Genomic DNA, 13,638 nt, shown 5'->3' on the forward strand with positions numbered 1-13,638 from the left:
ATACAGAGACATTTTATTCTCATTTTTCATATTCTTGTCAATCATCCATATTGATTTTCAGATCAGCAGCTTACCTGCAGATACTGATCTTTAGAGCTGATAGTGTTGAGCAGATCATGGACCTGTTCTTGGTGTTCATTAGACTGGCGACTGCGGTCTGACAGAAGCTCCTGGAAGAGCTTTTCTTTTAGCGCCAGCCGAGCCTTTAGCTCCTCCACGGCCTCAGAGGGACCGGTCTGAACTCTGTTGACGAGGGCAGCTGACAGATCCTGGAGGCACACACAAAACATCAAACATAAGGAAAGAGCAGCATCAGCACACCTGCTGTGTCTATGAAAAAAAACTAGTAGCACAGGTTTGTCTACATGGACATGACTCATGGAAAAAATACACGGGTTTGTAACCTGTGTTTCCTGGCTGCGTGACTGCAGAGCTGCCTGTAGCTGGTTAATGATGGCGTCTTTCTCTCTCAAAGTGTTTCTCTCCCTCTCCTCGCTCTGCTGCTTCAGCCACTGGAGGTTCCTGTAGGCCTCCGCTGCCTGCTCCAGCTCCAGCTCTTTACCTCGCACCAAAACATCCAAACTCTGTTAGAAACAAAGCAGAATTCCAACACCTCATACAAATAAAATGTTCACCAAATTCTTCATAAATGTATGTGCGTGTTAAACGAACCGTGATGGTCTCCTCGTTGTTGGACAGGATGCTGCGGAGTCTCTCCAGGTCTCGCTCTTTCTCCCTGAGCGCCAGCTGGAGCCTCCTCACCTGCTCCTCTCGTTCCTCTACGCAGCGGAACTTGTCATCGATGGAGCGCTGCAGAGACAGCAGGTAGGTGAGGATAATCACACTTCAGCTATTCAAGGCACTTTCAGCTGTGATATTCAGCACATTCTCCATACTCTGTGAATGATTTTGTGTATTATACCTCCAGAGCTTTGTCTCTATCCTTAATGCGCTCCCTCAGTTTCTCCAGCAGGGCATCTCTTGGTTTGGAGCTTCCTGTTGACTCAAACATCTCAGAGTACTCCTGCAAATATTCAGAAATCTGTGAATGAATGCCAATCTGAATGTGTCTGTGTGAGTGTGTGTTTTGTGTAGCTACCTGTAACTGTTGCTCCTTGTCCTGCAGAGAGTGTTTGAGCTGTGTGATGCTTCTTTCTTTCTCTTGCACCACTGTGTGTTTCTCTGCCTCGCTCTCCTTCAGAGCTGCCTCTTTAGCCTGAAGCTCAGAACGACTTTTTTGAAGGGCACAGCGCAGGTCCTGCAGCAGGGAAAGGACAGGTTTAACATACTGCCCTCATCTGCACTTTCAGAGTTTTTTCAAAAGTTTACTTCACAACTGCACTGACCTGATTGTGTTTTTCAGTGACCTCCCTGTGCTGCAGAGCCTCCTGTAGATCAGAGTTGAGTCTGTCCTTGAACCTCAGCAGGTCATCTGCTTGTCTCTGGCTCTGTCTCATACTCCTCTGGCTGGCCTCCAGCTCCAGACCAAGAGAGAACAGGGAGCTCTGCACCCCCACCAGCTCGCTCTGCAGCTGGGTGAGTGTCATGGACTCACTCACCCCCACTGAAGCCTGGAAAATGAAAGGCCAGAAATCAAGGTCAGACAGAGAGTGTGTCAAGATATCTCACAATTGATTAGAACTGATCATGGTTCCCGCCACTACATCTAGCCTTACGTTGTGCTGAGCGAGCTGGTTGCGATGGGCCATTTCCTGCAGCTTGCACAGGGTGGCGTTTTGCCCTTCAATCAGCTGGTATAGCTCCTGTGCCTCGCTGTCTTTGGTGCTGATGGACTCAGTGAGTCCCTGGATTGTTCTTTCTTGGCTCTGAGCAGCCTGACGGAGTGAACGCAGCTCACACTCCATCTCATTCAGCTTTTCCTGCAGCTTCTAAAAATCAAGACATTAGGACAATGGTCAGACCTCTGATGCACAATAAAAAAAATCATACCCAACTTTAATGAGGTACATTTTTTTCTGCCATACCATGTTGTTGGCCTCACTCTCATTGATCTTGGCCTGCAGGGATTGGACCTGGAGCTGGGCCTTCTGCAGCTCACTGACACACTGACCAGCTGCACATTCATACTGGTTGAGCTGACTCTGCTGCTCTTCTACAAGGTTCTGTAAAAAAAAAAACAAGATGTCAGAACTTTAGAATTTTAGCTTGCCATAAATATTTGTTTGCCACTTTTCTGACCAAACCCTACTATCTTTTTTTGTCATGTCTCAATGAAAAACAGGTGCTGTGGGCCGCATAACCACTACAGTGGATTGAGTAATACTCTGTGTGTACAAAATGTATAAACTCATTCATGTGTGTACTCATGTGTGTAAAAAGCTACAACAAGAAGAGAGAGTGGGGGGGGTTAGTGAGCCTCTGCATGCATGAGTTAACATGAGTGTGCGCTCTGGTTGTCTTTACATAACCTGTGTGCAAATGCTTTCAACTTCCACCAACTACAGGAGGATGTCACAATGTGTTTACTTATTTAGGCTAAGTTACAAGTGTGGTGCAGCTGAGAAGTAATTCAATAAATTTTAAGGCTGAAATGAAAACATTTAACAGTATTAGTGGATTAGCCAACCAGTGTTGAGGTGACAGGGGTGGTCTGACATTGCGTGGTTCACTTTGCCTTAAGGGCTCTGAATGAAAATAGGTCAGTAGTGGAGTCACTCTGTCTTAATGTCTCCCCACATCTAACCTACTTCAGTCAGCACTCCCTTGTTCCAGCATCACACTCTTAGGGAAGGAAGACACCCTAATTCAGTCAAATGCCTCCTCCACTAATTAAAATAATGAATAATCACAGTGGATAATCCTGTGCAATGCTCATGCACTGCTTTTAGATTCCTCAAATTTGAACCCTGAAAATGAATTAAATAGTCCACCTCAAACTGAGTGCTGGTCTAACATGTTAAGATACTTACCCTCACATATTGCTGCGTGCTGTTTTGAACATACTAATGAGCTCTTCATGTGTGCACACTCACGCACATATTAGGTAATTAGGCCATGCTGCCTGTCACTGCTTACCTATGGTACACACACAAATACACACACAGCTTCGAAGCTCACATCCCCCTAAGTAAAAGCGAGTTGAATGACAGCTGGATTATGTGGCTACTAAAGCTAAACAAAAATAGTGGAGAGAACAATTATTATGTGGGTGCTGCAGATGCTACTGATTTACAAAGCAAACGCAAAATCGACAACCCTGTCATCCTGCAGTATGGGAATGCATTTTTTTTCAGCACCGTCAACATTTCCCATCCAGGTTTTTACCTGGTGGGGGGGTGGGCGAGGATATTCTTTGTACAAGTCTTCTAATAAACACTCTATGTCCTGCATGTTCAGATCCAGCCTGATCACCGGGGTTTCCAGCTCAGGCGTCGGCATGTTGTTGTATGATTCTGTCTCTGGGGTTCCATAAGACATTCCCAGAACAGGATCAGGGAAGCTCATCCGTGTGGCTCCAATACTGGAGCGCCGTCGGAGCAAGACTGGAAGCTTGCTCCCTTTGGTGCTCTGAACTGGCCGGTAGACAGTGTAGCTTTGCAGCAAACAGAGGGCCAGAGAGAGGCTGGGTGACGGTGAGGCTGGGTCATGTGGAGCCCCCATGTGCTCCTCAGAGATGGAGTCAGATATCTGGTCTTCTATTGGTTCCCTCAGGGAGCTCAGCGGTCCATCTGTTATGGCTCCAGGTTGAATGTATTCTTCAGTGGTCTCCAGGGATGCTACAGAGGGGCTGGAGCTAGCTCGACCTGCCAAAGTTCGATCACTGTCTGATGTCTTTGAGGGGTCTTGAGATCCCGGGACCAGAGTTAGAGAGGAGGGGAGTTCTTCTGAATCATCCACATTTTTTTTCTCTTCCTCTGCCCCTCCACCTCCTCCAGTCACACTCCCCCCAACAACACTGGCTGAATATCTGGTTGATGGCCCACAAGAGATACTCCGCGCCAACTTCCTGGGCACTTTACAGACAGCTTCATAGTCAGAGTCAGCCACCCGCCAGTAAGAACACCCCCGACACCTCCTGGGAGTGCTGGGCATACAGCGGTGTGAGCCTGTAACTGTGGCCTCTGACCCTGGACCAGCAGGACACTGAGGGTGGGGGTGATGTTGGCAGTCCAGGCCGTCGTCTGCCCAGGACTCATACAAAGAGTAGACCAAATCCTCCTGGAGCAGGGCACAGTACTTTGCATGGGTGAGACCAGAAATATCCACCATCCCATCTCCTGGCCTTTCATTATTTCCAGTTATTGTTACAGCCCCCTCTTCTGAGTTTGTTTTTCGGTAGAGCCCGTTGATGCACTGCCTCAATCGATGTTTCTCCTGCAGGAGCCGCTGCAACCTTTCAATGGAGAGGGCCTCCACACGGGCGATGACTGTGTCAAAGCGGTACATGCGGTCCAGCATGAAGGTGCACTTGGAGCAGGCAAACTCCCCTCTGCCATCCCGGGTCAGCTCTCGGCCCAGAGCGTGAGACAGCAGCACTTGCAGGTTAAGTTTGGCAGTGGGGTGGAAGATCCATCTGCGCTGGTTACCGCAGAGCTCCCTTCCACAGATGCGACACGCCTCCTTCATCTTGAGATCAAGCATTCCACAGGCTTATGATTATCAAAGAGTGGCACAATATCTACTCCAACATGAAGACACCTGGATTAACAGAAGCAGCTTAATATCAGCTCCATCAGTGTAAACATGGATTGTTTTAAGAATGTGATGCTCCTGATGACATCAGTCCATACAATGATCTTAAATTACAAGACAAATGAGATGAGGTAGACAAGAAGGATCAGTTGCACGTGTGATTCTTGGCAGGACAGAACAACGTGAGGTAAAAGCAGATTATTAGACACTGGGGTTGTCATTACAAGATATCCATCATCCTCCATTCGCAGAAGCTGCAGGTGCATCGGGAATATGGCGCTCAGTGGTCATGTTCAGTCAGATGCGGTGTTTATCTGTGTGCTGTCCTCTCTCTTGTGAAAAAGTCGCCGTTTCGCATTTCCCCAACACCGCCGCACGCGCCTCTGCACCATCATCACTCGGCTGTCACGGACTCACGAGCCGCACCGCACGCCGTCAGCTCCATCATGACCGCGGAGCGGAGCTACATCCACCGGCCTCTGCGCGGACACACGGCAGTAACAAGCGTCCTGGGACAATCGTCTGACTCTTTCACTCGTGTCTGTGTCCGAGCAGCAGAGCGTCCGTTCATTTCAGAGCTGTCGAGACAGCTACACAGAGAGACCGACACGCACACAGGGACCGGTCCTCCGCTCAGTCGGAGATCCTCCGGGCAGATAACGACGTGGCTGCCTGAACCAGACCTGCAGCGGCGGAGCAAACCATTCAGGGGAAAACGGAGGTGGAGAAGCCCGGTGCGGTCAAACAGGGATTCTCATCGTGTAATATCCACTATAATACCAATTCAGAACGGACACGTGTATTGTAACACACATGTAAATGCAACTCTACAACAGATCAACTTTATTTTATTCTTATTTTGGGAGTGCCCTTCCCATAGGAGTCTGCTACTCCCCCCCGCCCAGTTTACTGAGCTCTGTCCGCCTGACTGAACAGGTGAAATGCTCAGTGGCATGACGCTCTGTGAAATTAAAAGTCTCCAAGAGCAAGCCTCGATTTTTATATAAATGATCAAATTATCTTCAATGGTATGACCAAACATCTGGAATCCAGAATATAAGAAAAGTGAATAAAAATCACATTTTACAGAGCCTACACAAAACTACTGAGATATAGTCTAAATTATATTTAAATTATATTAACTATGTTACAGCAAATAAAAAATGGGCCTAAACCCTACACAAATATATAGAACAAATTACTGGGCTCTCATGCACCCTCTCACTCTCACAATTTGTAAAAAAGACACATTTCGGCACATTTCTAGCCTGCAATAATTGCACATACTACTTACTACTACTACTATAATCCATCACACCACTGCTGCAATTATAAAACCCACCATGAATTATTTTTCTGTTCTATATCTATTCATGTGCCCAGAGTAACATGTTTGACCTTTAGTCCTTCAACAGTATTTCTTCAGCTAAAGAGGTTCTGCAGAGTAATATAAAATGCCTCTTGCTCAGCTATGTGATCAGTTAATACACTTACCAAAATGGCTGCAGTGCAAAGAGAATGACTGGGATATTAATTTAGGTTTAATTATTAAACTGGTGGCAACGGATTCAGTTTTTTATTAAGAATGCATTTCCCAAAAACATGATTGCCTCAAGATCATCATTATTATACCCATTGGAACTGCACTGATATTCAAACAATGGTTCTAACTGTAATGGTGAAACAACAAGACCTTTATCCAGCATTTTAATGCGCAACTTCCTCTGTGCAGGAACAGGGTGCATAAACAGATGGTCACGCTGTTAGGCTGTGACTTCCAAACAGATAAAATCCCTAGTTGACCATTTTTATACTTTCACCATCAAAGCAGTTCTGTTCACGGGGACAGAAAGAGCTCCTGCACATAACTGTTAATGTGAGTCAGATTTTTGGGCTGCTTCAAGGCCTTTGGTGCCTTAACTGATGCATTTCTCCAAATCAAATGGCCGCATGTGATTGGGAGACGGCTAAATATTTCTTTTGAAAGCAGAAAAACAAAATCTAAATTTGAAAAAAAACAAAAAAACAACTAAAAGTCATGTTATATAACAGCCCACAGTGAATCAATTACAACACATTATTCTTCAAAAAGAAACTCTGGAAATAAATGTGTTTTAGGTTTCAGTTGATATTTATTTCCAGGCTCTTCCAGGCATATATTGGCTAAAAGTCTGTAGTGTCTGGGGAACTAATTAAGAGCTCTTGTGGTGGGCGTCTGGCTGAAATGACACAACTTGATATCAGTGTCAGGGTCGCTGAGCACTCAAAAGTCAACCTGACCTATCGACAACCCTGCTGAAACCTGAGCCGCTAAACTGCTAACCAGCAAGATGCCTGCATGCACATATGCACGTATTAAGGGGGGGGGCTAATGGAAATGCACGCACGCACACATAAAGTCCAGATACACTGATCCACGTGTGTTCCCTTTTGATCTCTATGAGGAGGCGCAAAGGCAGCTGTGAGAAGGACACCACACTGGTGTAGAACTTAAATGGCTACAAACAAGTCATTTTACTTACATGAGCAATATTTACTACACGAACAGACACAGAGACCAGCTACAGTGAAACACATACATCTTAGTCTACAACCAGCAGCCATTTCCTTTTGTGAAATCAAACATCCTTTTTCTGTCTGCACATTTAGGACCATCAAAACCACTGCTCAAGTCACTTTTTTGCCATGTTTCTCATTATGGGTCGCACTATACGACAGACCCACACTTGTATACATGCATGATGCCTGTGTGAAATCTGAGCACAGAGCCTGCCTGACATCTACATTTGCATGCTTCATTCAAACGCTCATTTACAAGTTAAAACACCCGCAGAGTCACCTTGTGAGGAACAAGCAACAAATAACAGGAAGCAACACATACTGCACAGGCCAATAAGATTAAACTACAGCTGAACAGACACTAGGTTTATACTTATTTATAGACATAACAAAGATTCAGACCGGGTTACAGTGAAGTGGTGTCAAGGTAATGGCCCCTCTCCATTTGAGGTTTCATTATGTATCAGCAGAGAAATGTGCCCTTGGGGATGTCCCTGCAGCTAAGGTCTGTAAATGTAATGAGCACTTCATGTTATGAGATAAACCCTTCACAAGATGGCCTGTACTTTCACTGGAAACCTTACATAACGCACCCTCCGCTGCAGGTTTACGAAACACGCAGTTCTTTTTAATGTCATGTTTCAAACTTATTTCCACATTTGGTACACACACTTGGAAATCAGCCACACAATGAATGACTCATAAACCATCCAGGGCCACACTGCGCAAAGACGAGGAAACGATTCTGCTCAGTGCAGGATGGGTTCTTACTTATTGCCATGACATTGAAAACAGTTCAGCAAAGGATGGCTTTGTGTAACAAAGAGTAGTTGTTTTGATTTTATTATGTTGATTTCTGCACAAATTCTGCAGTAAAAAACAAGTAAAAAAAGTAAAGTAAAAGTAAAAAACATTTAGGCAACATACTGCCTACATTTTGGTTTAACTTATACTCTTTAATCCTAAATACTGGTAATAAAACATGTTTAAAGTAAATATTTATCGAGTTAGTTTACTACCTGAAATGTATAAATTATTCAAATATGTTTTATTATTATCTGGGTGATGTGTGAAAATGTTATGTTCCAGTTCTCCATAAGGAGGCAGAGTCTGACAACTAGAACTGTGATGCTGTTCTGACACTTAGTGGAGAGCTCTGAAATAACACACAGAGTCTAATAATGTTATAAATACTCACATGGGTTCCAGAAAGTGTAGTTACAGTAATCCACATACCTGCATCTCCTCTTCGATGCGTAGCCGCTCTTGACCAAGTTCCTCCTGATAGAACTGTGTAATAAAGAGATAAAAGGTTTGATTAAGGGGAGAAAATTTGAGTTGAATTTAGAGCACTTGTGACCTACATAAATAGATGTTAAAATAAGGCTGAGGAATGCCAGACATGCTGCTTCAGTAGCTTCTCTCTGGAACAGAGGTCTGACCTGGTGGTCCACAGGAATGTGGTAGCATTACAAGGCTAACATAAATTAATCAGAGATTAGCCTAAACTCTTTATGTACAGGTTATAAAGCACATTTATTGGTGGATTTCGAGATTTCTAACCGTTTGAATGACTGATACTTAAAGCCAGATATATACCTCGACATCCTTGTCCTTCTGTAGCAGGGTTGAGGACAGCTCTTGAACTTGACCCTCCAGCTCTCCCACCCTGAGAGTCAGAGACGTCCTCTCTCCACGCAGCTCTGTGATGAGGGCCTCCTTGGTGTGAAGCTCCTTGGTCAGCTCCTCTATTAACCTGGATACAGGCACAGTCAGTTATACAGACAGACAGGTTTTCCTTAAGTTTGACGTTCACGATGATCTTTGTGTTTTGCACCTGTCTTTGTTGGTGTTGGATGGGGACAGGGTGCTTGGGGGCCTCTCGTCCTCAGGGATCTCCTCCATGGCGGTGTCTAAAGAGAGGAGGGAAGCGTGGGAGTGGGATCCAGCCAGCGAGGCCATCCTCTCAGCCTCACTGCGTGCTAGCTGGGCCTCCTGCAAGATACACAAAGAAGTAATTATGATTTGCAAGGCTGGGATGCTTGTGTGTATCAATAGATGTGTGTATGAGCAGACCAACCTCCTGCAGGAGCTGAATCTTTGTCTCAAGCACCTGCTGCATGTGGTCAATTTCCTCCTGTCTCTCTTGACACCGTCTCTGTAGCTCTGCCTCATTGTGATTGGTTAAGCTCTCTGCTGTTGTGCTGCAGATGGAAAGACATGCATCCAGTACAGTTCTATTAAACTCTCATGCTAGCGTACACATACATACAAATAGTCAGGGGGAGGAGTTTTAGGACATGATGGACAGAGCTAAGAAATAATATGATGTCATCATATTTCTGTCTGCTGCAGCACTCATGGGATACCCTAACCCCCCTCCAGTTATAGCAGAGATTAAGTAAGCGCCCCACCCATGATGCAGGCTTTTATTGTCATGTATTCTCGTAAAAGAGATACTCATGTGGGGTTACAAGGCAGCAACGGACGCAAATTAGATATTAAATATGACTTCAACCACAGCATGTTTGTTCACAGATGTGTATGTGGTGAACTATTCAGCTAATACATTCTGGTAAAAATGATCATTTTACACTTAAATCCTGACTTTCTGACTCTTTCGCATGCCCTGTGTCTTTGTGTTTTTCTACACACACTGTAGGTGACATGTTTCTCTCATTCTTTTAGACTCCATCTGTGCCAGCATCTGTCTTTATCACTTAGTCAGTCAACGACCGTATCCCAGAATTCCTGCTCCCAGAATGGCACACGCCACCCTGTCGCCATGAGTTCTGTTCTGGCCTCTGTCTACATGCGTTTTTAACTCTCTATCCACCACATGCAGCAGCTCAAATAACTGGGATATTTTGAACCAGTCTGAGTAATGTAAATATCTGTGTCATGGACAAGTGTCCTTTATGTGGTGTGGAAAAGACCTCCTCCATCCTATGTGGAAAGCTCACATGCCTCCCTTTCTACAAGGACAGGTCACTATTTAGCAATCTCGAACAACATAAACCATAAGAACTGCTGCCAAACTGCTCATAAATAAATTACGAAGCAGCATACGTGTTGTCCATGAGGGAAGTGGAATCAGACAACAAAAAACACTTTACTGTCAAAATCACCTTACATGTAAATATAAAGGCAGCTCACACCACATTTGTATACTGCAAAAAGACTAGAATCTGCACAGAGGGCAAGAATAAACCAGACCAATAATAAGATTCCGTTTTTGTTCCGAGAGCTGGCCTGTGATGAAGCACAGTGATTTAAAGATCAGAAATTGTGACCTTCCAGCTGCATTTGAAAATTGCCTCTAATTTGAGTCAGTTTTATAATTATAGGCCCAAAATTAACAACTTTAGGCACTATGTAAGAGACAATCATAAATACAGTAAATCTTCTTATTCGTCTCCTGACACCTGTTATCGTGAGAGTAAATAGCATCCAAGTCGGTAAAAACTGATGTACCTGAACTTAATCTAACTACTGCATGTATTACCTCTAATGTCATGGCTCTATGTCATTCTGTAACACCCACAGAAACATTTGCACAACAACAAAACTGCACAGGATTTCTTTGATCAGTCCTTCTGGGACTTACAGTGCTTTGTCCAGAAGGTCCTGTTTTTCCTGGAGCTCCTGCTTCAAGCTCTCTACTTCCACCTTCAGCTCGATGTTCTGCAACAGAAGAAGAGCATTCGGTAATCAATAAATCAATGATGGGATCACCCAATCAGCAGAATCATCACACGACAGTAAATAGTCACCAACAAGTCCAATTTACCAGTGGATAAATGCTATTTGAAACCATGTACAGTTTCATTATGATGCTTTTAAAACACTGAAAACAGATGGGACAATTACATATTAGAAAGTCATGAAAAACATATAACATTAATACTGGAGTGCACCTTCTGTTTAAATATTGTGTCAAAACATATATGCATAATAAATATAATAATATATATAATATATATATAATAATATAATACCCATAATTTATACATAAATCTAATACAAACTGGCAAAAAATTACAGCCTTACACCTATTTGTGGCACTATACTGTATTCCTAATACTTTAACAGGGTTTGTCCGTGTCCCCAGGATGCTTCTGTCCCTCATTTGTCCTGTTCCTTGCTCAGGTTGCTCAGCCACTAACTCTCTCCCTCACACTGTGAATCAGGGCTGCTGGGTGTTGTGTGTCATCAGTACTGAACATCTGATCAGGCTGGTATATTTAGAACTGGAAAATTCAGAGCAGCTCAGAAATTCTCTCATGGGGCCAAAGGCTGAGATACACAGTTTGTTTACCTGCTGGGGTCCACAGGGGACAATTTAGGGGCCAATCAATGCTCTATGCTGGACTACAGGATGACAGGGTGTGAACTGGGAGTTTAACGGGGCTCATTCTTTCCATTCTGATATCAGACAGACCAGAGAGGACAGTTTATCTCTCTGTCTCTGTCTGCTGGACTCAGATCACTTGCTGATTATTTGCAGCTTATTTAAAGGATTTCCAGCATTTCTTAAATCACTGAAGCCACAAGATTATTGAAGACATAAATTCAGGACTTTAAATTAATCAAATATATATACATGAATGAGTTAGTATAAACATTGCTTTTAAATGTCAATTTTTAATGTACATTTGTAAGTTGTCTCAGGAGTGATGGTGAGAGCACCAGCACAGTGTCACTCTGGTCTTATGGAAACTTTTTTCTATTTATTTCAGACTATCCTGCCTGAAAAAAATGATGATGACCTAAAGAGGTACAGTGATGTTGACCTTTGACCATCAAAATCTATTCAGTCAAGTAAACATTTGTGCTAAATTTTCTAGAAATTTCCTCAAGGCATTCCTGCAATATCTCGTGAATAATACAGGCAGACAAAAAAACAGGACATAAAACACTACTGACAGGGTTTAATATATTGGTACAGACCAGTTAATATCTCTCTAAGAACTCCTCTAACACGTTAGAGGAGCCTGCATGTCAACAACAAGGTTTACAGTAAGAGAAACATTTCCCCATCTTGAAAACAGCTCTATTCATAGACCCCCATCACCACACACCTGCTACTTTGGCCTCTGCTGGCCTGCCTCCCCTCAGCAACAGATCCCCTTTTAACCAAGAGGAGGGAGCTGGATACACTTTAAAACACTGACAGGACTATCATAAATACACCTTTGTCAGTCATCACCTCATCCTACTGTTTCTGTTTTATTCTGCTTATTCTGTTGTATTTTACTCAATATTTTTTCAAAATTTTATTTAAGCTGCACAGGGAATTAGCTATGTAGTGCTACACATTGGGATCACAATGTGATAAATGACCTGACTTGTCCAAAAGAAAACACAAACAGACACGTGTTGAGATGTCTGAGTGAATGAATGCATGTGAAGCCTGCTCTATAAATAGTCCTCTCATAGATCACTATGTGCCCAGGACCAACACACCTAGTCTGCACTGCATTACACTGAAATGCTTCCGAGAGAGGACTCCGTCATGAAACTCAACACGAGCAGCTCAGGTCAGATAACATCTACGGAACAAAGATTTGTCTCCAATAAAAAAGTGATTGCACTGATTAACCTTTCATCACAGGGTGAGAGACTGTGAGGCACACGGATTAAACTCCAGATGCGTGTCTGTGCAACATGGGATCAGTTTACTCAATTACTGCTGGTATGCAGTAATAGTGGATGCACGCTCAGGTTCTGTTTGGCTGGATCACAGAGCCGTTTAGTTTTCTCATATCAATGAGCTGCTGGTGATCAGAAGGGATTTGGAATGAAGACAGGAGGACCAAGATGAGTTTTAAATGCTGGCTGGCCTGTGCAAACAGACAACAGCTGATCCGGGTCACCTTGTTGTAGGTGCACGTTTTGCACGAACACAGATGGACGCAAACACATTTAGAAACAAATAGAGCTTTAGTGGCAACTATTTACACTGCGATCATTCTTTCTGCTTTTGTTCCAAGTGAATGATTGTGCAATCCAGACCAAAATAAGTACTCAAAGTGACATCTGTGAATCAGTTCTGCAGAGCGACAGTCCAAAGCCTAAAGGTGTTCAACAACGATCAACATTTGCTGCCTATTTTCTTAAATTCTGGCCAATCATCATCATAATTTTAGCACCGTTTTAGGGTTAAGCAACACAATGATTACCTGCAGAGCCATAATAAAGAAAATACTTGTTTAATTTAGCCATATTTGTAACCATTGCATTCTGACACCTAATATTTCATTAACATATTTTAGGGGAAAGGTTTTCAGGTTCTTCATGTTTTTAATGACAAATGTGTGCTTTGTTTCCAGTAAAATAAAAACTCCAAAGACGACCTGAGACCTGAGAACAGAAGCATTTGAAGCAGCAACGTAGTGCTAAGGGGAGAGGAAATGATTTTCTACA

At 43.5% G+C, this 13,638-nt stretch overlaps 2 protein-coding genes across 7 annotated transcripts in view; both read right to left on the reverse strand.

Moving 5' to 3' along the window:
* Positions 1-13,638, reverse strand: part of LOC114450150 (myomegalin) — a 33,032-nt gene that overhangs the window by 13,976 nt on the left and 5,418 nt on the right. For all 6 annotated transcript variants that reach the window (XM_028428113.1, XM_028428111.1, XM_028428110.1 and 3 more), the window contains 13 exons: positions 10,820-10,896; positions 9,293-9,416; positions 9,050-9,207; positions 8,812-8,968; positions 8,449-8,502; positions 1,986-2,123; positions 1,677-1,889; positions 1,347-1,571; positions 1,100-1,258; positions 923-1,024; positions 673-810; positions 405-584; positions 75-269 (listed from right to left, as the gene is read on the reverse strand). In XM_028428113.1, the coding sequence (XP_028283914.1) occupies positions 75-269; positions 405-584; positions 673-810; positions 923-1,024; positions 1,100-1,258; positions 1,347-1,571; positions 1,677-1,889; positions 1,986-2,123; positions 8,449-8,502; positions 8,812-8,968; positions 9,050-9,207; positions 9,293-9,416; positions 10,820-10,896 (1,920 nt within the window). The remainder of the gene's footprint in view (positions 1-74; positions 270-404; positions 585-672; positions 811-922; positions 1,025-1,099; positions 1,259-1,346; positions 1,572-1,676; positions 1,890-1,985; positions 2,124-8,448; positions 8,503-8,811; positions 8,969-9,049; positions 9,208-9,292; positions 9,417-10,819; positions 10,897-13,638) is intronic.
* On the reverse strand, positions 2,232-6,511 carry LOC114450151 (uncharacterized). The gene has a single exon (XM_028428114.1). The coding sequence runs from the start codon at positions 4,600-4,602 to the stop codon at positions 3,190-3,192; it is 1,413 nt and encodes a 470-aa protein (XP_028283915.1). The 5' UTR covers positions 4,603-6,511; the 3' UTR covers positions 2,232-3,189.

The sequence above is a fragment of the Parambassis ranga genome, chromosome 17 (assembly GCF_900634625.1).
Source record: "Parambassis ranga chromosome 17, fParRan2.1, whole genome shotgun sequence".
NCBI lineage: Eukaryota > Metazoa > Chordata > Actinopteri > Ambassidae > Parambassis > Parambassis ranga.